The following is a 24,293-nucleotide window of genomic DNA, read 5'->3' on the forward strand; positions in this document are numbered from 1 at the left end:
GTGGCTACTATGAGGTCAAGTGAGGAGAAAAAAACTCTGGTTGGGCAAATTGATTTTTGAGATACAAAGTCAGATTTGGGGCTATAACTACTGGACTAACCACCCTGTATTATATTCAGTGGTCTGTTTTCTGGTCCGTGGTAAAAAAGTTCTTTGACCTTTGGGGAATATACAAATTAATATTACTACCTAGTCTCTGTGCTTGCTCAGAAAAGTGCAGGGGAAACTCAAGCACCATCAGGGGCTTAAGAAATAGCAGAGGTGATTATGGCATTTCTGAGTCGGGATAACACGGGTGGAGAAGAGATGGATGCTCAGATCCACTGGGGCTGCCTGAGCCTCTGGGGGAAGCAGGAGTGTTTGCTCCATTTTGGGGCAACCCACAGCCAGTGCTTGGCAAAAAGGGCTTTATGGTTTTATGGTGGTGGCTTGACCTGGGAGTCCAGCATCAGTGAGATGTAGCTGAAGGGTTGATGGAAATAGGAAGGGGCAGGGACAGCAGGATGTTTAGAAACTGAGCTGGAAATAAGGTAGGACAGGCAGTGCCTGCTTGTTCCAGCCATGGCTAGGGCCTGCTGGTGGGAAAACATCTTGCTGGTTGTGTGGCGGAGGAGTCCCAGCTGAATCCCCATGCTTGCTGTTCCAGTAGGAGAAAATCCTGCTTCTCCATGCCACGGTTTGGGGTTCTGCAGCATGGCGGTGGTGCTGTGGACACCCAGGCACAGGACTGCCCAGTAACAGTTAAATGCAGGAAGGATGATTTGTCATTCAGCTGAGGCCCCAGTTTATTTCCACTACAGAGGCCTAGCTGCCTGTTGGTCTCAGGGGAGGGGAACCATTCTGCCTGCATTTCTTCAGACACCGGGGAAGCTTGCGGCTCCACATTTCCTGTTGCTTTTCCATTCCCTTCGGTGTGCTCCCCCTGAGGACCACGGACTAGCCCTGCCCATGGCAGCAGCAGACAGAGAGGGGTGCAGGGCAGCTTTGCACATACATCCCTTCATCCATTCTTCTTCCCTGTGGTCCTCGGCATCCCCTGGACAATCATGGCTGGGCTTGTGTGCTCCTGGTAACTTGGTGTTTCCTCAGCTATTTTATTTCACAGGTGACTTTAGGGTAGTCACCTGCAAGCTGACTCTAAGGTGTGTCTATGTGTCCTCAGAGGAGTAGCTATACATCTGCAGGCCTGGTTGCATGTCAAAACTTTGAGGCGACTTTTCCCAAGGGATGCAGGCATCTTTCTGAGCCTCACCTCGCTCCTTTCCCCTTCACCTTGCTGGGTGAAATCCAGGCACAAAGGACGAGGCTCAGGGAGGGTGTCCTAGCATCCTCAGGGCGACAGATCCACTATCCATCCACATAGTAGCTCATCACGGTACAAACTGGTGCTTCCCTCGGAGAGCTGAAGCGATCCTGGTGACTGATCATCACTACCCCACCGGCCCATGGGGTGCCAGCCACCCTGCCCCTCTAGGTAGGGGCAGACCCTGGGGCTGTACACCCAGCAGCCCTGAGAGTCTGTAGGACCGGCGTTTGCCTGCCTGGCCCGATCTGAGCACAGTTTTGGTCCTGCCCTCGCCGCTGCCGGGGACTCTCCTTCCCAGAGAGCCGGTTGTCGATGGGCGCCGTCGGGGAAATCGGGGGGTGGGGGGAGGTCGCCGCTGTGCTTGTGGGGGGCTTGAAGCCGTGGGGAACGGCGTGGGGCGGCTGGAGCTCCTGAGCCCAGGTCTCAGCTCTCCGCAGGAGATTTATAAACACGAGGATATATAACGAGATATTCCGCGTGTTGTTTAGGGCGGCGGCAGGCAGTCTGCGTACGGCCCCTGCGGGGTAACCAGAGGCCTCGCCGGGCCGTGGGTCCTCCGTTCCACCCCCAAAATTCCGGTGCTGTCGCTCGGTGAGCCGGGGAGAGGCTGCCTCCCCGAGCCGCCCGTACTTCACGGTGGCTTTTCTGCGCCGCGAGCACCGGGACCAGGCTCTGCCGGGGTCGGTCAGGGTTGAGGTGGGCGCTTCGCGGCCGTGGCGCCTGGAAGCGTAAAATACCGAGGAAAGAGTCTGCAAACATCAAAGTGTCGTTCTGCGAGGCTGGGGCGACGCTGCTGCCGGAGGTTGGCTCGTACGGCGGCATCAGAGGCTGAAGAAATGCTAGGAAACGCCGCTACGGTCCTTTCCGGTACCGGGGAATTTCGGTTGTGGAGATAATGCCGAAGCGATTTCGAGGTAGTTTATGTACCGTGGTGTCCCTTAAAATTCTCACGAATAAAAATAATGCGTAGGTTTTCTTTCCTTCCCCCGCCCCCCCATTAATGACAGTCATTCGGACAATTTCTGTCACACAGAGAGCGCTGCAGCATTAAAAAAAATATATACGGGATGGGGGGGACGACACCCAAACCAAGCCAACCAACCAACAAACAAACAAACAAAAAACACACACACACACACACACAAAAAGGGGGGGGAAGAAACTTTTGAGCAGGAATTAAGATCCAAATTTTTACAGACTCCCATCTTCTTAATGTTATTACAATCCCCGCTTTTAGCAGACGCTGTGTTTTGTCGAATTAATAAGATAAATGTTGAAAGCATATTATATGCAGCCTTTAATCCTAATGCAAGGAAAATCATAATTATGTAGAGGATAAGTGAATTTGAAAGCCAAACATCAGCCTATTCCCTGATTGCAAACGGTGTTCGCCTCTGGAAAACGCTTTGTCTCTTCTTTTGTTTAGTTTGGAGGGAGGTGTGTTAAATTCTGTTTTTAATATTATTTTTTAGCCTGTTTGGTTTTTTTTTGTGTGTGTGTGTGAAAAGACGGAGACGAGGGAGCAACCGGTGAACTCTCCTCCGCGCCGTGAAGCCCTCTTTTTGGCACGGAGCATCCGCCGCTTACCGAACCTGCTTGCGTGGCGGCGGGCACCAGAGCCCCGCGAGTGCGGGTAGTGCGAGCCCCGTACCCCGTGAAGGGGGAGCTCTGCCGTAACTGGGGCCGCCCCGTCGGCGGCTCTCCCTGCTCCGCACCACCGGGACTGCCACTCCCGCCACCTGCACGTCGGGCCTCCGCCGGGCGCCTTCCCTTGAGGTGCAAGGGCATCCCCGCCTGCCTTCACCACGGAGAGGAAGGATCTTATTCGTGTATTTGAGAACTCGCCCGGCAGGTGACGGACGGGACAGAGCGGGGGAGGCGACCGCCGGGAACCTGGTGCCGGGCAGAGCCGTCGTCGGACTCCTCCCGGCTCCCCGCCCCGCACTCACTGCTGGGCCAGAGCGGCGGCCCCCAAACCCGCACGCTGCCAGGGGTAACGCGGAGCGTGTGTATGGGTGCTCCCCGGTGTGTCCCTCCACTATTCCCCTTTCCGTAGGTACCCGGTGTCCAGGTGAGGGGCTGGCGGCGGGCAGGCAGTGAGCGGGCAGCCCCCGAAGGGGTTAAAGGGAGGGGACGTGGGCTGTCACGCGTCATTGGGCAGATTATGTGCAGCAAACAAAAAGTGTGTGTCTGTGTGCCAGTCACTCACTGCATCGGGTCCATCTGCACCGCTCGCCGCCCCGGACACCTCCCCTCCCCGCCTCGCCCCCGCCGCCGCCCCGGCCATGGAGCTGCTCTGATACAATAGCGCCGGGAGGCAGCGGGGGCCGCAGCCCGGCTTTGTGCCACTTGTCGGGCGAGGATTATATTCCCTCTCTCCCCGGTGAGTACCCGCGGAGGGGCCCCAGCGCGCGGCCGGGGAACAGCGGCGGCACCAGCGGAGGGAACAATGCCGTGAGGCGGCGGCCCTGCCCGGGACGCGGCTGCCGTGCCCGGGACGCTGTGCCCGGCCGCGGAAGATACGGGGAGCGGCCCCGGCCCCACCCGGCCCTGACAAAGGGCGGCCGCGGGGAGACCGAGGAGATGCGGCACCGAGGGGAGCCGAGCGGGGCCCGGCGAGGGTGGGTGGAAAGTTTGGCGGGGGCAGCTCGCGGCCGTTTGTTTCGTTTGGCGAAATAATCCCTTCGGGGAAGGGATGCGCCAGCCACCGCCGGACCGAGGAGGGCGACAGAGGGGAGGCGAAAAGGCCCTCCCCGCAGGGCCCGTTACCGGGGGAGTGGGGGGTGCGAGAGCCTCGGCCGGGAGGCGAAGTTTCAGGGGAGGATACCCTGTTTTCTCCCGAAAGCGGGGGAGAGCAGCGGCTCGCCGGGGCTGTGCTCGGTGAGAGCGGCTCCGGATGTTAAATAGGCGCACGGAGAAGAGAGCTTGTTTATTCCCGAGCGAAACCGAACTAAACGATTTTAATGGCAGATGGGGTGGGGGGGAATCAGCCTGTCACTAACCGAGTCGGGAAGGGCGAGGGCTCTTTCCCCGGCCTCGGCCCCTCGGAGCCCGGCAGCCGCCGTCTTGCTGCCCGCTCCCCGCCCGCATCCTGCCAACATCCTTCCCGCCTCGCCCCCGCCCGCATCCGTCCCCTCGTACAGCTCGGGAGCCGGGGCTCACCCTCCTCCATAAATAAGCGTGTCGAGGTAAAAAATAATTACCTCTGCTTGCTGCTTTTAATTAAAGTCTCGGAGGGAAAGTGTTGGATTATGGTAATGAGCAGACATACGTTCCCTCTTGTCGAGCGGAGCGGGAGGTAAACTGACATGCAATCAGCCACAATGACAAGCCACTTGAAACCCATTCGCTCTGCTCCTCTCACAGCCCAGAGCCCGGCCCTGCTCCTCTCGCAGGGCACCTGAGGTGGGGGTAGGGGGACGACACCGGCCAGTCGCAGCCGCTGCCCCTTTTTGTTCGGCTCTGCCCGTGGCCGGATCCCCCTGCTCCTGCCCGGTTGCTGCCCGAAGCCGGCTCCCGCCACGCTCGGTGATAAATAAATCATCGCGGCAGCTTCCCTGCTCCTCGCCGCCTTCATTTATTTTTTTCCAGACCTGTGAAAGTGCTCGCCTACCTTTTCTTGTTTTTTTTCGGTTTGTATTTTTTGTTTTTTTTTTGTTTGTTTGTTTTTGTTTGTTGGTTTGGTTTGGTTTGATTTATTATATATATATATTTAAATTTTGTCTCTCGGCCGCGCCGTAACGCGTCGGCTCTGCCCCTCTCTCCGCCCACAGGGATGGAGGACGCCGGCGTCCAGAGGGGAATATGGGACGGGGACGCCAAGACGGTCCAGCAGTGCTTGACTGACATTTTCACCAGCGTTTACACCACCTGCGACATCCCGGAAAATGCCATTTTCGGCCCCTGCGTCCTGAGCCACACATCGCTATACGACAGCATTGCCTTCATCGCCCTGAAGTCCACTGACAAGCGCACCGTCCCCTACATATTCCGGGTAAGACCCGCACATCTCCCGGGCCAAGCTGCTTGCCCCACACGCGGCAACAGGCCCCTGCCGCCGCTCGCCCCGACGGCTGGTCCCCGGGAGCATCCTCACCGCAGGGAGCAGCCGGGAGGGATCATCCGCCGTCGGGATGCTCTCCCTGCCTCTCACTGCCGGCTGCCGGGCCCCATCCCCTCGGTCGGTTCCTCCATCCGTCCGTGCGCGTTGATGAAAACGGGGTTTGTAGGTGGACACGTCGGCGGCAAACGGCTCGTCGGAGGGGCTGATGTGGCTGCGGCTGGTGCAGTCGGCGCGGGAGCGGGAGGAGCAGAACCTGGAGGCCTACATCAAGAGCGGGCAGCTCTTCTACCGATCTCTGCGCCGCATCGCCAAGGACGAGGAGCTGCTGGTGTGGTACGGCAAAGAGCTCACCGAGCTGCTTCTGCTCAGGCCCGCACGGGCTCCTGCCCGCAGCAACGGTGGGTGCCCCAAAACCCCTTCCCATGGCCGGGGGGAGGCCGGGCCGAGATCCCCGCCCGGGGTGATGGGAAGGGGGGCCGCCATCGGTATCCCTTCTTCCCCTCCTCTTTCCTGTAATCCCCTGGGATGCCTGGTCGCCGTTCCCGGCTGACGGTGCTCCCGTCTCTCTCTCTGTGCCGTGTGTCCGGCTGCAGGCTCGCCGCCTTTCGCCTGCCCCGAGTGCAACCAGCGCTTCCAGTTCGAGCTGCCCTTCGCCGCTCATCTCCGGTTCCGCTGCCCCAAGAGGCTGCATGGCCCAGATACCACTAGCCCCTCCGCCGAGGGTCCCGGCAGCAAGGACAGCACCGGCAAGGAGCAGGAGGCCGGCAAGTACTGCAAGCCCGGCGGGCCGCTCCACCACCCCTTCCCCGGAGCAGACGGCGGCGGGGCCGGCGCCAGCACCAAGCCCTCCACGGACTTCCACAACCTGGCGCGGGAGCTGGAGAACTCCCGCAGCGGCCACGGCGGGTCCCCGGGGAGGCCGGCGCCCCCCGAGGGCGGCCCCGAGACAGCGGCCGGGAAAGGCAAGCGACGATACCCCGAGGAGGAGGAGCGGGGCTCCGGGACAGCCGCGCGGGGCCGCTTCCCGGCAGAGCGGCCCGGGCTGCCGTCGGCGCCCAAGGAGGAGCCCGTGTGCGCCCCGCAGCAGCAGTACCGCGCCGCCGGCTCCTACTGCGGCTTGGAGGAGGGCGGCCGCCTCTTCGCGCCGCCCAGCCCGGAGACGGGGGAGGCCAAGCGCAGCGCCTTCGTGGAGGTGAAGAAAGCAGCCCGCGGCCCCGAGCCCGACGGCGGCAGCGCCGAGGAGGGCCAGGAGCGCGCTTCCCCCGTTGCACCGGGTGCAGGTGGCAGCGATCCGGGGCTATGTCCCCGCAGCGGCCCCGGGGTCCCGCTGTCCGCCCGTCTAGAAGGGGGCAGCCCGGCCCGGAGCAGCGCCTTCACCACCGTCACGCAGCTCGGGGGCACCGGCCCCGGCGGTGGGGCGGAGGAGCGAAAGAGCGCCTTCTCACAGCCCGCCCGCTCCTTCCCGCACGTCCCGCCGCTAGTGCTGGGCCAGAAGCTGGGCGGGCTGGGGGAGCCCTGCCCCGACGGCGCCGCCGCTCCCACCCGCCTCTATGCTGCTGAGGCGCTAGCCGTCAAGCTGCCGGGTGGCGGAGAGGCGGCGGGAGGAGGCGGCGGCGGCGGGGGTGGAGGCGGCGGAGGGGGGCTGCCCAAACAGAGCCCCTTCCTCTACACCACCGCCTTCTGGCCCAAAAGCTCGGCGGCTGCGGCGGTGGCTGCGGCGGCGGCAGGGCCGCTGCAGCTGCAGCTGCCGTCGGCGCTGACGCTGCTGCCGCCGTCGTTCACGTCGCTGTGCCTGCCGGCCCAGAACTGGTGCGCCAAGTGCAACGCGTCCTTCCGCATGACCTCGGACCTGGTGTACCACATGCGCTCCCACCACAAGAAGGAGTATGCGCTGGAGCCCCTAGTCAAGCGGCGCCGCGAGGAGAAGCTCAAGTGCCCCATCTGCAATGAGTCCTTCCGCGAGCGGCACCACCTCTCCCGCCACATGACATCCCACAACTAGCGGGAACACTCCCCCCCAGCCACACTCCAACAACACCCCGCACACCCTGGGACCCCACGGCCGGCCCCCGCGGTGGGCAGTGGTCGCCCGGAGCTTTCTTCCCTTTCCTTTCGATGCACGCATTTTCACTTTGTGGGGAGGGATAGGGAGGGCAGCAGGGAAGGAGAAGAAGAAGAAGGAAAAAAAGAGGAAAAAAAAATGAAAACAAAAAGAAAACAAAAAGGAAAAAGAAAGGGAAGAAAAAAGAAGAATGGAAAAGAAGAAAAAATAGAAGAAAAAAGAATACAAGAAAAATTTAAAAAAACGACTGGAAAAGAAAGAAAAGTAGAAAAAATAAAGAAAAAAGGAAAAAGAAAAAAGAAAGGAAAAAGTTGAGGAAAAAAGGGAAAAAAGGGGTTGGGGAAGCAAGGAAAAAATAAGGGAAAAAAGGAAAAAACAAAGACTTTAAAAATACATTTTAAAAAATGTCATATATTGCAACATATTGATGCATTTGTCATACGTTTCTACTTAAATTATTAAGCACTTATGGTTTAGATGTAATAATAATTCTATGTCAGGGTAAATTTTTATTTTCGATATTCCTACAGAGTGTCACTTGGTGCCCGTGAAATGAAGTCTCGGTAGTTCCGTGTTACCTTCCCTTTAATGTTCGGAGTTGTGTTGGGGTTTTGTTGTTGTTGTTGTTTTGGGTTTTGGTTTGTGTTTTGTTTTTTGTTTTTTTTTTTCTCCTCCCCCCCCCCCCCCCCCCCCCCGAAAAGATTTATTAAACTTTATAGTTTATCTGGGTATGTTGGATGCTTTGACAATAAATGACTTTATTTTCTTCAAAGCACCTGGACTTTAATCAATGCAGTGGGGAACAGGGCCCCCAGCCAGGCTGCAAGGAAAAGGAGAGACCCCTTCCCCTTTCCCTTCCCCTTCTATTTCCCCTTCTCCTTCCCCTTTTCCTCCCCCCTTCCCCTTCCCCTTCCCTTCCCTCTTTCCCTTTTTTTCCTTTGGGGTGACAGGGCCCAGGGGAGCACCAGCCTGGGGTGTCCTGGGACAAGGAGTGCTGGGAGGGGCCGGGGAGTGGGTCCCCCTGCCCTAGTGCGTTACTGGGGTGATGAGACAGGAACACATGGGAGGGCTCAGTATCCTCCCTGGGAATGGGGGGACAGTTTGGTCCTATGGCAGGAGCTGCAGCAGGTGCATTTTGTGTCAGAGCCACGTATTCTTGGGTACAAGGGAGAGCATCAGCTGACGCAGCAGCTTGGTGATGTGTTGAAACCCAATGTCCACAGGCCGGCTGGCAACACTGCTGAGGGCCAGCCATCACAGGGATGATGTTATGTGTGGCTCAGAAGTCAGGCTGCAAAGCAGGAGGTGAGTCAGGCAGGAGCCCAGGGAAGAGCCTGGGAGCCCTACAGTGCTGTGCAGATGGGGCTCAGGGTGCCACCAGCATCTCCTGCCGTGTGTTCGGGGGTTTGCCATACAGACCTGCTGCAAAGATTTAACAAATCTGGGGGACGTTGGCTGCAGCTTTGGAGAGGATGCAGGTAAAACCTCTGTGTATTTTGAGCCTTATTGCTTCTTCCTGAAGAGAGCTGATGCTTACAACTGGCTCCGACCCTCCATTTAATCAGAAAAGCACAGGTCGGTCCCTGACACGGTGATATGCAACCGAGATCACGGCCTGGGGGGTTTCCCCACACAGCACAGCTTCCTTTAGCTGCTGTTTGCTCCATCAGCCCTTGAAGGCCACAATCTGCCTGGCCCCAAGACTCTGCGAATCACTAACACCCCCCCCCCATCTCGAGGTGCTAACACTGCACCCCCTGACCGCCACCCACTGAAGTGGGCATCACGCGCGGCTCCACGTGCCCGCAGTTAATTGCGGGAAGAGGCCCTTAATTACTCCCCAGGGACCTTCCCTTAAAGGCGGTAACAGCGCGGTGGGTCGGCGCTGTTGGAAGGCGGTGTTTGGCGGAGGTGCCCGTCATAGCTACCCGGTGTGCCCGAGGCCGGGCGGGGACAAGGAACGCCGACGGCAGGTTATCGGGGGCGCACTGCCACCTAGCGAGCACGGCGGGTTCGGCGGCCGAGCTGCATTCTCCCGCCGGGTTTGTCCGCGCTATGAGGGCTCCAGGGTCCCAGCTCGGGGCCGCCGTCGGCCCTCGGAGGGGCCCGGGACACCGCAGAGAGAGGGAGCGACGGAGGATGCGCTTCCCGGCGGCGTGCGCTCACTCGGGTTTTGGGGTCTTTGTTGCTGCACCCCCTCTGGCTTCTTGATAGGCGGGCAAAGAGTTTCCCTTGGGCTTGACTGCACCAGGTCCTTTGCCCTCCAGAGCCATGGTGACTTTCCCTGGGATCAGAGTGAGTGTCACTGTCCAAACCCTACTCTCTTATATTAACAGCAGTGCTGCATGTGGGATAAGAAGGAAGGGAATCTCACTACTGCTTTTTATTCCTGACTGTGGGCTGATGCTGTGCTGCACCTCTGTACAGTGCAGGGGCCAGCTGGGCTGCAGCACCAGCCGGGTTTCTTTGGCACGGGATTCTGTCCAAGCAACACAGGCCAGAAAAGACAGCACCAAGGCACAGTCCAGGCTCAAGGTAAGACTGCTCTGTGGCCAGGCATGCTGCAAATAGAGGTAATTCTAACAAATTGACGTATTAGCGCTGTTACTAGGGTGCAGTGGGCAGGCTTGTGTCTGCAGTACTATTTGGAAGCTGCTCTGAATTGTGTGTATTCTGTGTCACTGATGGGCATGGGAAAAACTGTGGTTTGGGTTGTTTTGTCTGGTGTTAATGCAAGCAGCAGCAAGCAGCAGCCCCGCAGCTCCTGAACCTGCAGCCTAAAGCCAAAAGCAGCTGCCTGCCCCAGGGCCTGATCCTGCCCCTGCCAAAACTAGTGGGAGTCTGGAATAGCTGTGGCATAGCACCTGTGGGGTCAGACACAGGTGACTGAACCCCTGGCTGCACGGACACAGGCAGAGCAGAGCTGCTTTCACTGCATTTTGATATTGAGGTCGGGGTCAGCCCCCTTCCAGCTGCACTGCAGCCTACAGAGGTTGCCCAAAAATCTCTCAGCTGAGTTTTTAGCTGAGCATGAAGATACCAAGCAGCATGATGCAGGAATGGAAAGCTGGTGCCTGGTCAGGGACACCATTTCCTGGGGTTGTTCCTGAAGAGGCTGGGCCCCTCTTTTCAAAGTGTGTATTAGTAGTTAACCTGCCGTTGGGCAGACTGCTAAAACTGAAAAAAAAACAACCAAATCCACCAAACAACAACAACCCAAAAAAATCCCCAAAACAAACAAAAAAAACCCCACCAACAACAAAAACAAAACCAAAACAAACCACCAAAACCAAACCAGCTATTAATATTTCATTCTAATACCTAGCTCTGCAAAGTGAATTATTCAGCTGTGAATAGCTAAGAAAGGACTGAAATAGGTTGTTTGTTTTGAAAACAATGAGCTTAGAGAGATGTAGGGAAGAAAGCATTCCCTGTGAGGGTGGTGAGGCCCTGGCACAGGTTGCCCAGAGAAGCTGTGGCTGCCCCACGTCTGGCAGTGTTCAAGGCCAGGTTGGATGGGGCTTGGAGCAGTATGGTCTAGTGAAAGGTATCACTGTCTGTGGCAGGGCGTTGGAACTGGATGAGCTTTAAAGTCCCTTCCAGTTCAAAGAGTCTGGGATTCTAAAATTCTATTCAGTATTTATTCTCTGCTTTGGACCTAAAACTAGATCCTGCTGCTAAAGTTTTATTTGGAGGGGTAGAAGGTCGTACCCAGTGTAGAAGATATTGATGGTGAGTCTAAAACAAATGCACACAAAAAGAAAAATGCATGGGAGGGGTTTCTGTCGAATACAGCACTGTCCTGCAAAATGCTGGAAAATAAGGGTCCTGTGTTAATGGTAGGACTGAGTAAGTGCAGGTCTGTTGTTGAAGGTGGTGCTTAATCATTAGCAGCAGCTATTTGGTTTTGTTCTGCAAGGCTGCTGCCAGCCCCTGCTTGCAGAAGCACAGTAGGGTATGTTACCCCTGTAGTGGGAATGTGGTACTGGCAGGGTGCTGCAGAGAAGCTGTGCTCAGCACCTCTTCAGTGAAGCATCTGGGGGACTTGGCTTAGCCTTGCGCTTTCCTAGAGGAAAGTAAAGGAGCAGCACAGGTGTTAGGCTGGTGTTTTCCAGCAGTGAAATGGCTTCTAAGAGACCTCATGGGGAGGGGGTGCATGTCACCTGGCAGCACTTGGGCTTCCCATGGCTCCTGAGTTATCTTAATTAAATAAATGTAGTTTAACACCTGTGTGTGTGTGTGTGTGTATATATATATATGTATATGGTAACATAGTCCGCTTTCAGCTTTGCACAGACTTCCTTCTCTAAGGCTTGCACCTTCCACAGGAGGGAGGACGCTTCCCAGAGGGCCATCCTTGCAGGGCATCTTTCTGCACATTGAGTCTTCTTCAGGCCATAAATCCTTGTCAGAAAGCATTTTTTTCCAACCTCCTGGGGTGCTGTGGTGTGTGTTATCCTAGGGAGCAGCTGATCCTGGGCACTTAGTGCCTGCATAAGTACAGGGGTACAGTGTTGCTCCTCAGTCCCCTGAGAGATTGACTCCAGCGTACTGTATACTGTGAAATAACCCGTTCTGTGAGTGGAACAAAAAGTGATGCTGGAAGCCTGGCATGCTTTCCTTCCGAGGTTGTCTGGTAGGGGGCTGCTGCCAGCCTCTCATAGCTTGGCTTGGGTCCATCATACCCATACACATGCATCCCATGGGATCCAGTGGTGCTTCCTATAAACACAGGGCTGGTGGAGCATGTGCCAGCTCTGGTAGAGCTAGGGCTTCACAAATTGGCTCACTTCTCTGGCTTGCTTCATGTCTTGTCACATATTCTTAAGGTGCACTTTAATAGGAATGGGCTCATGTTTGGAAGGGGACATGTTCCTGCCATGTGAAGCATGGCCCCGTGTTATTCAGCAGATCAAATAGACTCAGAAGACCCCTTCTCTTCAAACAAGTAACCTTAAACTTGAAATCCAACTCACCCTCTCCGTTTTGTCTGTCACAAAGCCTTGAATAATTCAGTTAACATAACATCAGCATTAGGCTTTACAAGCTGCTGGTGTGTGTGTGTGTGTGTAAGGGCTGCTGCTGCCAAGGGCAATTACATGGGATTATTCCAGGAAGTTGACTATTAGATCTACTTATTTAGATTTAAGCTTATCTTTTTTTTTTTCTTACTGAGTTATGTTACATGGACACTTAGACTCTTTGAAATTCATGTGTTGCATTAATGAACAGATTCAAATGAAAACAACCCAAGGCAGTACAGTTCATGCCAGCTTGGGAGTTCAGTTTCTTAGGGTTTCAGTGTGAAGATGAAAATATGCCATGTCCTATAAGAATAATTAATATCTTGTGTGAGTGCTTTCTTTGGCAGCATGGCTGGCTGCTCTATGGGGGCACAGGAGCTGCTCTTGTGTCCAATCACTCCCTGATAAAGGGTTTAAACCTTTTTATATTCACCTTAACTTCCAGTAGCAGGAATAGTTTATAGTCTCCTTGACCTGGATGGAGAACAGAGATTTCACAGGGGCTGATACTTTGGTAGCTGCAGCTTTTAAAGCAAGATGCAAAAAGGGAAATCCTCCTCAAGGTGAGGTGGCTGTGCCTTGGCTGTGCTAATACACAAGATCTGGTGCAAACGTCATGAGGGGTTCATAACCTCTTTAGGTCTGTGCCTGGCTCCTGGATCTGGATTTAGAGCCAGCTTGGGTATGCAATTAAATAAACAAGATAAGGTGGGTAAGTGGAATTCACACATTTTACCAGGCCAAGCACTACAGCTGGAAGGAGTAAACAAGCTTTTGAGTGCCCTGACCCTCCTTCAGGTATGTGTAACTATCTATAGGGCTGTCTATATATACACATTTATATATAAATGTGTGTGTATGTATGTGCTGATAAATAGCTTGAAATTGCAGTAATGTTGATGTGTGATCATTTCTGTTCACAACACAGTGTGGCAGGTGTCACTCGGGATGGATACAGCCCCTCCAGTGTGTGTCCCTGCCTGTGCCCCTGACTTTCAGCTTCCTCCCAGGGCAATGGTCACCTTGCGGCATGCCACCACTTTGCCTCCTTCCTGCTGAACCTGATCCCTGGGTATAGCCTGGCTGCAGAGCGTTTTCTGGGTATTGAGGGTGGGGGTGGGGAACCAGGTTTACAATAGAAGTAAGGGCATGTGAGTGCTGAGTTTGGGTAAATGCTGGGCAGGGCGAGTTTGCCCAGTCTTGGCTTTTGTAGAGGTGTGTTCAGGAGATGGCAGAGAGCCTCAAGCAGCCTCAAGAGCTGGAAAAAGAGGAGTGTGCTTGGTGCTGTGCTAGGGTGATGGATAGGCTGTCGCCACAGGGTCTTCCCCTGTGCGTGGTGTTGTGTGGCAGTTGTCTTTGTAATCGGGAAGAAATACGGCTGCTGGTGTTGGCAGGGCAGTGGGCACGTGTCGGGGTTACCATGCTGGCGGTGGGAAGCCAAGGGGCTGTGATCCTCCCTGCCTGGGAATGGGGGTGGGGGGGTGGGATACTGTGAGCAGACAAGGCTCACTACTTCCCTGAATGCCTTCAGGTGTTGCCAGGGGGAGCTTTGGAGGTGGCAGTGCTGACAGCCCCCCATGAACCCAAAGGGCTGCTCTTGGAGAAGCCACCACATGGGGGTTTTTGCACTCGGGGTGCTGCCTGCAGCCCCAAATCTGCTCCCCTTGCCCGGGGCTGTGCTGTGCAGCTGCCGCCTGTCATCCTCTGCACCCCCGGCCCAGGGGGGTGCAATCCAATCCCTTCTCGGTCCCGGGGGCTCTACCGAGCCCCGCTGCCCGGCCGCTGTGCAGCCGCTGACACGGTATTTCTCTGCGGTAACCCGAGGCGAGCCTCCGGCGCCTCCGTCTCGGCGGGACGGACAACTTAATTCCCCAGATATATGCGCCCCGAGCCCCAGCATCTGCCGCGGGGGAGGGAGGGCGGGGGGGTGGGGGGGTGTCTCGGCGCGGCTGGGGCCGGACACAGGTGCGGGGCCGCCGCCCGCTTCTAAATACCCCTTCCGCGGCGAGGGGCGTCCCGGCCCTCCCCGTGCCCAGTCCCCTCACCGGGGCTCGGCGGCGGAGCGGGATGCTTCGCGGCGCCCTCCCACCAGCATCATGAGCCCGTCCTTCCACTTCCTTTTCCTCCTCCTCCTCGCCCTGCCCGCCTGTGCCCGGCGGGAGCGGGTACCCGGTGAGGCTCAGCCGGGCGCCCCCGCGCCTTCATCTTTTTCCTTTTCTTCTTCCTCGGCGACCGCCGCAGCGGGTCAGAGCCGCTTCCCGCGGAGCCGCCCCGGGCGGCGGCGGGGCCGGTTGTATTGCCGGGTGGGCATCGGCTTCCACCTCCAGCTACATCCCGATGGACTGGTGGACGGAGCCCACGACGCAAGTCCGCTCAGTGAGTGCACTATTGGAAAACACCGGCCGGGGGGTGCGGGGTCGGGGGGTATCGGGGAACCCTGGGGCTACAGCATCGCCATCCCTGAGGTGCTCCCTCTGGGAAGATGGAACCCTTAGGTCCCTGCTACCCTTGCCTAGGGTGAGCTGCAGCCCGGGCTGCACCCCAAATTCACCTGGGAAAGGGGAGCTTGGGATGCTGGCTGTTCCGGGAGGCTGGGGGTGGGGTGCTGTATTCCGCAGACTCAAGTGGGATGCTGCCCCCAGGAGTAAAGTGAGCTATGCACTCCTTGCTTTGGGAATTGCCACCCGGTGGGGTTCATCTGCATTGAGGAAGCAATTCCATGGGGATTGGTGTGAAGGTGTGAGGTTTGTACTCCTACCATAGCACCTCACTGGGGTATAGAGGGGGAGGATGTTGCACTGGGCTCTCCATCGCCCCCCCCTTTCCAGTCTTTCCCCCCATATAACTTTTCTATCCTTCCCTCTGCGTTCTCATTCTTCCAGCACAGTGATAGGATATATTTAGTTTAAAAATAGGACTGCGGCTGACGTTCCTCTGAGAGAAAGCTGTGCTAACTCATGGCTTATCCTTTGGGTCAGGGTTGCTGTGATATCCTGTTAGAGGGAATAAAATGGCAGGCGGGGATGAAAAATCACTTAAAAAGCCTGAGGTGACCCTGGCAGCACACGTGGCTCTGGCTGTCAGGCAGTCAGGGAGCAATGGCCACATCTGGCCAGGACCAAATAATTCAGGCTTTAATCTGTGCCATGGCCCCATGAAGGGGTGCTGGGAGACCAGAAATCCTGCTTGGAGTTTTGAGGAGTGATGTTGATGGTGGCTGGAAGAGGGTTAGGGGATGGGTTTGAAAACGGGAGCATCCCCGCTGGGGCTGTTTTGGAAGACATGAGTTTGGAGGGGCTGCCTGCACCCTCGTCTGCAGAGGGCGACATGTATAGCCTTGGACACCACAGCTGTCTCGCAGGGTCTTGGGTTATGCAAAGTTCCTTCCCCTTTAACCTGAAATTTTTCCCTGGGAAGGTGAGAGTGGCATCACCTCTACACTTTGGAGCATGTGCCAGTATCAGAGGGAGCTGTGTTGGGGTCTTGCACCAAGGAACCATCCCCCATGGGGAGGAGATTGGCTTTTGGCAGGGAAACCCCACCTTTGTCCCCGTGGCGCTTGACCCAAATAACCAGGAGTATGTCTCCCTCCCCCCACAAAGGCCATCAGGTTTTGGGGTGCCTTTGAGGACAGAAAACATGCCACAGAGGGTGCGTGCCTTTTGCAGTGGGACTGCACAACTCCATGCCCCACTGGGGCATGTGGGGTGAGGAGGGGTGGCTCAGCAGCCCCCCCCAGAGTGTTCCCCAGGCCTTTGATGCCAGGAGCTGCGCTTCCTCCTTAAAATAAACATGGGAAGTGGTGATCTGATCCCCCAGCCTCAGGGATTTAAGGCAGCTTCATGTTTGCTCTTGGCATGTTAATCAGCATGGCCCTTCCTGGGGCTGGGTAAGATACTTTCCTGGGCCACTGAGACCCCCCTCCCAAGGGTAGCAACACTTTTTTTCCCAGGGTGGGAAAGGCACATTGGGAATGTGTGGCTTGTGTGGCTTATGTGGCTGGTCAGAGTGCTGGGGGGGATGCCTGAGCCCTGCTGCCACCCCCCTCTGCCTGCAGGATACCACGCTGTGTGAGGAAGGGAAGCATCTTGGTGCTGTTTCTGAACAGGAGGCTTCAACAGGAGATTGAAGCTCTGCTGTAAGATGAGTTAAAGGTCATGCCAGCCAGGGACCAGGTCCCAGTCCCACTTGGAAAATATCCCATTGAGGGGAATACAGCTTGTTTTCTTGTGGCTGGGCTGTGCAGCACCCCGCTGCCTAGGCCCTACTGTGAGGAGGGGCCTATGAAACCATTACTGGTACTTCTAGCCCCAGATAGGGTGTATGACACTGTGATTTCCAGAGTCTGGTATGCATGGTAGGAGGATGCGCAAGGCTGATCTCAGCAGCAAGGGAACTTTCCCAGTCTTGAGAGAGATTTCCCCAGGAGTGAAATTCTGTCACAGCAGAGTCATAATTAGGCCTCTAAAAGGCAGCTTTTTAAAACTAAGCATAACCAAGCCACCACCCTGTAGCCATCCCGCAATGGATGCAGGTCTATGGGACAGAAGGATAGAGCAGGAGCGCTGTGGAGCAGAGTCCTGTGGAGAGGAAACGCAAACCTATGAGCCTGAGTTTTTTTGACTTTTTTTTTTTTTCTCTTTGTCACACTGATATGAAAAGAACTGTGATTTATTTTGGGATTTCTGTCATCCTAGGTATTTTGGAAATATTTGCTGTGTCTCAGGGGATTGTAGGAATACGAGGAGTTTTCAGCAACAAATTTTTAGCGATGTCAAAAAAAGGAAAACTCCATGCAAGTGTAAGTAAACCCCCTGCTTCTCAGTATCTGTTGTTTATTAAAGGCCTTGGGGCACCTCCATGTGCACGCTGTGATCCTGGTGTGCCGAGCCCCTTTTGCATTTAGCCTGACTGGCATTTACATCTAACCAAGGGAAGTACTTTTTCCTTTCCTACAGTTGGGTATTTGCATCAAAAGGACTTGTTCTTTGAGCGTTGCTGGGATATTTTTACCACCTTCTGCAGCAGATCATGCAGATGGCTTCAGCCAAATGTCTCCTGGTGAGCGACACGAGAGGCACCAGGAGCCTGCCTGTGCCCATTTCTGGGAAAGGGGCTGTGACTCTGGAGTTTGAGCTGGGTTCTCCCATGGGGAAAAACATCCCCAGGATTTCAGGCAGGTGAGATCCAGCCCTTGTGGAAGAACTGCAGACAAATTAGAGAATTTCCATTAATTCTTGTTTCTGCTGGCTGTTTTCCTGAAGTTTAGGGTTTTCTGCAATTGTGCTTTTCTGTAATTGTGCTTTTTACATGCTGCTTCTGTTGAACCAATCCTGTAAATTGATTTTACTTTTTTTCAAATTCAAGAAGCTGTTGCCTAATTTTTTCCTGTTAGTTCCTGAGACCATTCAAAGAAATGAAAGTGACAACTGTGCTGACGTGAAAGTCATCACCCTTTAAAGGTGTATGTGTAAATGCAACACCCAAAGAAAGGCATTTTTTAGGCAGCATCTCTGACAACCTCTCACCCAAGTTTATTCCCAGCCTGGAAGAGGGAAAAGCCAATTGCCTGCCCTGTGGCTATAAGCCAAGACTCCTGGTCGTGAAGTGTATGTAAGTTACGTGATGTGCTTATACTGCTTGAGCCTGCAGCTTGCCTTCATGTGAGATTTATGAACTTGCCTCTTTCTCCCTTGAGTCTTATTGGAGTGTTGATCCTGAAACCTAACAATGCTTAAAGGGTAAGCATGTGGTTGCTTACTTTAGGAAGAAAAGTAGAACCAGGAAGGGCATCTAGGGGAAAGGGGGAATGGTGAAGGAAAGCATGAGGGAAGGAGACAGGGTAGGAAACAGGCAGAACAGGTGGGGAGCAGTGGAAAGGTGAAGGATGGAGAGGAGAGGGAAGTGGACAGAGAGTGATTTCTGGACCCTCCAGAACCTTCCCTCCCATGTGGTGTACAATAGGCCCCTTATTTGAGATGAAGCCTTGATTTATGCCCTGGCACAGTCAGAAATCAAATAAAACCTTGTCAGTGTATGGTTAATTATCAGCACACAAAGGGCAAAGCCAGAGGGGGACATCAATTAGGTGGGTCAGGGTGGGGGTGAGGACACACGATGCCCTGCTCGGATGAAAGCCACAAATTTGTAGAAACTTGACCCGAATGTCTAAAGATTGCTGGGCTAAATAACACCGATAACGCAAACCCAGCATCTGTTGTTCTTTCCTGCTTTGACAGGATAAAGTTATTTCATGGCCTAATGAGTTTTGAGCAGTACAAAGTGTGTCCTGTGCCCGTCACTCAGGGCAGTGCTTTGATACGGGAGTCATGCCAGTGACTTTGTGCTGAACTGCAGATAAAAGTCATTCCTGCAGGAAAGCAGGCTCTCAGGGCCCGGATTTATCCCAGCTTCACATTTCATGGCAGCCCTTCCTCCTTCCTCCTTCCTCCTTCCTCCTTCCTCCTTCCTCCTTCCTCCTTCCTCCTTCCTCCTTCCTCCTTCCTCCTTCCTCCTTCCTCCTTCCTCCTTCCTCCTTCCTCCTTCCTCCTTCCTCCTTCCTCCTTCCTCCTTCCTCCTTCCTCCTTCCTCCTTCCTCCTTCCTCCTTCCTCCTTCCTCCTTCCTCCTTCCTCCTTCCTCCTTCCTCCTTCCTCCTTCCTCCTTCCTCCCAAAAATGACAGTAATCTTGGCAATTATCAGTTACATGCACAGATGGCTTTTTCCTCATTTATAAATCCTCGGTTTCCTGTTTGTATTTTTTTGGCATGGGATGGGCAGGAGGGGGTTTGGTGTCAGTCTTGTAATGAACCCCAGAGGACAGATTTGCCCGCTGGGGTCTTGGGTAATTTTCCTTTCTCAGGAGTTGTTCTGAGTTGATGGAATGCTTTGGCGCTCTCTGGGGCTAATTGCTGTTGAATTGGATTTTGAAATTGTTTTGACTTCAGGATTGCTCTTCGTAATTGTTTCTGGAGCTGCCACAGAACAAATCCAATGGGCAGCCAGTACAATGGGGAAAATGCCTTTTCCTCAGTGGAAATGGTGTGGCTGCTGAGCTGGGAGGGTGGGATTCATGGAAAGCTGCCAGGGTGATGGTGAAGGAGCAGCTGATGAGCTTCACGGAGTGGTTTGCAAGGTGGTTTGCTGTCTGGCACCCCTCTGTGCCCAGGTCTGGGATCCTCCACACCTTTGGAAAGGGATGCTACTCCAGCTCTTAGGGAGCAGCTCATTAAATGCATAGAGTGGTTTGGGTTGGAAAAGACCTTAATATCCCATGGGCAGGGATGCTTCACACTAGACCATGTCACCCAAGGCTCTGTCCAACCTGGCCTTGACCACTGTCAGGGATGGAGCATTTATCACGTTTTGGGCAACCTCTGCCAGTGCCTCACCACCCTGACATTAAAGAACTTTTTGCTTATATCTAACCTGAACTTCCTCTGTTTCTGTTTAAACTCATTCCCTCTTGCCCTATCGTTACAGTCCCTGCTGAAGAAGTTTCCCCAGACCACTTTCAGCAGGAAATTTTTCTTCAGTGCTGTGTCTGGGGAGCTAGGGAGCCTTCTTACTGCCATCTCCCTTTTGCAGGGAGGCTTTGCCCCAGACATGCTGGGCCAGATTGGGAACACCAGTTTGGCTTTCCCATGAGTAAATCAGCAGTGAGCTTACCCATCTGTACAGGGATATGGATGAGTAGGGGCACAAGCATCTTACCCTACTCACAGCAGCATTTGCAAAGCCCACTGGAACCCATGTTGGTATCAGATTCTTGGCTGTGGGCAGGGCAGCCGACTTCATCTCCTGCACCAAAAAAAGCCTTCTCTTGCCATTTCTCACTGTTCAAAGGGCTTGCTTCAGGCCTTTTGCACTGAGCACCGTTTCATTGATGCTTTGGTCAATCCTAAAACCTCCCTGTGCAAGGGATGACACGGGCGTGTCTCTCCTGAGCACCACAGCATGCGCTGGGACATCAAAGAGCAACAAGGGGTCAGCAAAGCCTCACCTCAAGAGGGTAAACAATCCTGCATGGGTGATACAGCAGCAAGGATAACAGACAGGTAAAGCATCGGGGTGAAAGTCATCAGGGTGATGTTTCTTTCATGCAAAGAGCAAAAGGAGACTTATTTCAAAGTGCTATGAGGAAGAAACCCCACATGGCAGGCTGGGGACCCTGCTACTTTCATTGTAGGATTATGATTCTATGATTTTCTGGTTAAATTAGGCATTTAAACATGATCTGAGCTAGTTGGGCTGTCTGCATGGTTATAAAGCACTGTTTGGGGCTGTCCATTGCTGAGTTTTTCAAAGCGCGAGAGCTCATTATCCCTTTCCCATCAGTAGTTTCAAAGCGTGGCTTTGCAGTCAGGCTGTGGTGTCAAGGGCTGGAGGAGCTGTCAGGGCAACAGGTACCATGCCCACAATCGGCTTCAAGCATAGCAAAGGATGTCAGAGGGGTTGCTGGATCCTGCAGCCAGGTGTTCCGGGTCTGTGGGTACATACCTGGGGTGTTAGGGCTCTATTTGTGTATTTCTGCGTGACTTTTGGTTGGTTTAGTTGTGTTTTTTGTTTTAATTCCTCCCCTTTGACAAGCACAAGGGCGGAATTCAGCCTGCTGTCTTGGGCAATGGGGTATCTTTCCCCCTGGTTGTCCAGCAGTCAGGGCAGCTGCCCAATTTAAGAGGCAACACTATTGTGCTGCAAGTAATTCCTTGAGGTTATCAAGGGACAAAACAGCCTGAGTTCATTTAAGATGAAGAGGGAAAAAGAAAATTCAATACAATCAAAGCCCCGTTCAGTAAAGCAATGGCAATCTGCATGCAAATTGCATTTCTAGACTGTTCAGTTATGATCCAGTGACCAAGTGAGGAGTGTGAGGGTGGGAATGGAGATGAAGCTGGGGCTCAGGCCTTGGGTCCTCGAGGGGACTGCAGCACCAGGGGTCTGGAGCCACGTCCTCCCTGTGTTGAGTAGGGCAGGAGGAGAGCTGCGGCAGGAGGGAAGGGTGCCGCTAGGGCAGGACAAGCCTGTTTTTTCCAAGAAAGTCCAAAGCTGGGTGGTGAGCAGCTACCAGAAGTATCTATGTTGGGGGGTTTCCAAATTGTTGGGTGCCCAGTGGACTTGGAGTCGATTTTCCCAAGTGCCCCATGTTGGTACTTTCAACACAAAGTCCCCCAAAGGGGCCTGTTTTGGGGAAGACCGAAACACCCAGCGAATGTTGCAGGGCAGGGGACGGGTCTGACCATCCTTTTGTTAATAGCGCCCTGGCTCTGTCCTGCAGGCCCGGTTCACAGAGGATTGCCAGTTTCGGGAGCGCTTCCAGGAGAACAGCTACAACACGTACGCCTCAGCCGTGCACCGCAGCCCACACTCAGGGCGACAGTGGTATGTGGCCCTCAACAAGCGTGGCAAAGCCAAGCGGGGCTGCAGTCCCCGTGCCCGGCCCCAGCATGTCTCCACACACTTCCTACCCCGCTTCTGGCAGCCCCAACTCCCTGAGCTCGCCTTCACTGTCACTCTCCCAGAGAAAAAGCTCTCGCCACCAAAACCAAAGGTTGCCCCATCCCCACCTCGGAAAAACCCTGGACCCATCAAGTACCGGCTGAAGTTCCGCTTTGGATAGTGCATCATCGGGGGGATGTGGCACAGGAGACACCCAGTGCCTGGTTGTATTTTGGGGTGACCCCTTGGGAGACCTGTGTCCAACCTCCCTGGATGAATGTGGCGATGCTCCACGCAGCCATGTTGGGCTCAGGGTCTTCTCTTCACCCCACAAAGTGGACGGCATCCTTGGGGGCATGCACTGGGGTGATGTAACTTGGGCTTTCCAAAGAGTATTCCTGAAGTGAACGGAAAACGCTTGGTGGACATTGAGTTAATTTTCTGGTGGTGAAAGGAGCAGAAAGGCACCTTTACAGCGAACAAGTTTTCTTACCTTATTTTCACTAATGACTCTCTTGACAATCATTTTCATTCAAGAGATGTGTTCAGAGCCAACCTCTTAAGTGCTTTTTTCTTTTTTCTTTATTTTTTTTTTTTTTGGCATCTCCTTTTTGCTGCACTTTTCTCCTCCAACCTCAGACACCAGATACCCAGGTTTGCCTCTTCCCCTTCACCTACAAACAAGCTTCTTCCATCCACAACAAGATCAAGCCCAACAAATGGATTCCCCTTATCTGTGGTGCAACGGGGACTTAAAACTCTTTGCTGGCAATAATATATGTATATATATTATTTTTTGTTAAGAGTTGCAGGCTTGGGGACGGTGGCTGTTTGGAGCCCTGCTCCTGGTTGTCTTTCCTGTTATCCCCTGGATATCTGGAGGAGTGAGTCTCCTCCTGTCCATCAAAGGATGGCATTGACAACTGTGTTTAAAATACCTCTGCCCTGGCCCTGTGGCATTCCTGCTCACATGGTGAGGGGACCACCCTCTGTGCCCCTGCTCCCTGGGGATCCTTTGCCCCCTGCCCCAGTACTCTCTGCTTTCTTCCAACAGTTATCACTGCTGATTTCTTTTATCATTCGCAAGACACTGCCAGAGCAGGGAGAAAGGGTTTTATTTCATAGCAAGGGTGGTGATGTAGCAATAAATGCTACATCTCGTACATTCAGAAGTGTTTTTTTATTTTTCCCCACCCAGGCTGCCCTGTGGTTCTGACTGTGGAATTGTTTCTTCATTGTGTTACCTGTGGAGTAATTGTGCATTTGGAGGTTTTAATCAGTGTTGCATACATACAGAAAATGGTAGCACTGAACCTCACCAGTTAAGCCTTAAGAGCCCAGGTGGGCTTGCACTGGCAAAACCCTTCCCAGCATGAGCCCTGTGGGTGTGGAGCAGCAATAATAAGGGCAGGCAGCACTGCTGAGCCTTTCCAAATCTGATCATGGTACAAATGGTTATTGCCATTGGAATCATGGTTCTTCACCCGTTGCCTTTCTGGGCAGCCTCTTGTTGAATACATCTGCTTCAAGCAGTTGCAAAATGCTTTCGCACAGAGGCGTGTGCTCCACATGCAGGGATGGATGGGGGCACTGGAATAAAATCTCATCATTCTTTGTTTTATAACCTGGTTGTGTAATCTCTTGCCTGTCTGCTCGATGTATGGGTTTTTGACTTTTTGTTTCCCCGAAGGAGAAAAATGAGTGTCACGAACTCAGCTTCTATGTGTGGCTTTGTCAGAGGGTTTGGTATCAGTGATGGGGTGGAGCGGAACCAAATCAGTGCACATGCTTCCTTTGTGTGCCATGCTCTGCATGCTGTACCCCAAATGGGCTGCTTTTGGGGGCCAAGCTATAGCAGGGGTGCACAAGTTGAATACTCGTGCCGCTTCCAGTGGGACAACCCTTGGATTTGAAGAATTCAAGAAATACTGCTTGAATTCTGCTGTCCAGCAGCCAGGCACAATGAGGTGTAATTAATGCTTGCTGAAGCATGGGGCCACCTAAATGAATTTAGTCAAATGAAAGCAGTTGCTGGAGCTGTGTAGAAGAGTGCCAGTTTCTGCCCAGTGTAGGTGCCTGGAGCTCCAGGGGTAGATTAGAGAGGGGTGAGTGTGCCATTCTCTTGATGCCACTGCTTTCCCTCAGAGGGAAAAGGTATATTTTTAATATTATTTTAAGGACAGTCCTTCCCTCTGAGGGTGATGAGGCACTGGCACAGGTTGCCCATAGAAACTGTGGCTGCCCTATCCCTAGAAGTGTTTCAAGGCCAGGTTGGATGGGGCTTGGAGAAACCTGATCTAGTGGAAGGTGTCCCTGCCTCTGACAGGGGATTTGAACTGGATGAGTATTAAGGTCCCTTGAAACCAGTCTGTGATTCTTGTCGATAACTAGCCTGTATGAAA

The 24,293-nt window shown here is 54.1% G+C and overlaps 2 protein-coding genes across 2 annotated transcripts; both read left to right on the plus strand.

Moving 5' to 3' along the window:
* Positions 1-2,814: 2,814 nt before the first annotated feature.
* On the plus strand, positions 2,815-7,535 carry PRDM8 (PR/SET domain 8). Its single transcript, XM_062622024.1, has 4 exons — positions 2,815-3,689; positions 5,080-5,300; positions 5,536-5,767; positions 5,963-7,535. Exons 2-4 carry the CDS (start codon positions 5,082-5,084, stop codon positions 7,369-7,371), a joined length of 1,860 nt encoding a protein of 619 aa, XP_062478008.1. The 5' UTR covers positions 2,815-3,689; positions 5,080-5,081; the 3' UTR covers positions 7,372-7,535.
* A 6,937-nt stretch (positions 7,536-14,472) lies between these two features.
* FGF5 (fibroblast growth factor 5) lies at positions 14,473-23,515 on the plus strand. Its single transcript, XM_062622025.1, has 3 exons — positions 14,473-14,831; positions 17,153-17,256; positions 21,731-23,515. Exons 1-3 carry the CDS (start codon positions 14,552-14,554, stop codon positions 22,070-22,072), a joined length of 726 nt encoding a protein of 241 aa, XP_062478009.1. The 5' UTR covers positions 14,473-14,551; the 3' UTR covers positions 22,073-23,515.
* Positions 23,516-24,293: the final 778 nt, after the last annotated feature.

Source organism: Pezoporus occidentalis, unplaced genomic scaffold (assembly GCF_034315485.1).
Source record: "Pezoporus occidentalis ecotype Australia unplaced genomic scaffold, CSIRO_AGI_Poc_V1 ctg238, whole genome shotgun sequence".
NCBI classification, from domain to species: domain Eukaryota; kingdom Metazoa; phylum Chordata; class Aves; order Psittaciformes; family Psittacidae; genus Pezoporus; species Pezoporus occidentalis.

Coding starts and splice junctions, on each gene's coding strand:
- FGF5 (XM_062622025.1), top strand. CDS start 14,552: ATGAGCCCGTCCTTCCACTTCCTTTTCCTCCTCCTCCTCGCCCTGCCC. Junction 14,832..17,152: donor CCACGACGCAAGTCCGCTCA/GTGAGTGCACTA, acceptor CTGTCATCCTAG/GTATTTTGGAAATATTTGCT. Junction 17,257..21,730: donor AAGGAAAACTCCATGCAAGT/GTAAGTAAACCC, acceptor TCTGTCCTGCAG/GCCCGGTTCACAGAGGATTG.
- PRDM8 (XM_062622024.1), top strand. CDS start 5,082: ATGGAGGACGCCGGCGTCCAGAGGGGAATATGGGACGGGGACGCCAAG. Junction 5,301..5,535: donor CCGTCCCCTACATATTCCGG/GTAAGACCCGCA, acceptor CGGGGTTTGTAG/GTGGACACGTCGGCGGCAAA. Junction 5,768..5,962: donor GGCTCCTGCCCGCAGCAACG/GTGGGTGCCCCA, acceptor GTCCGGCTGCAG/GCTCGCCGCCTTTCGCCTGC.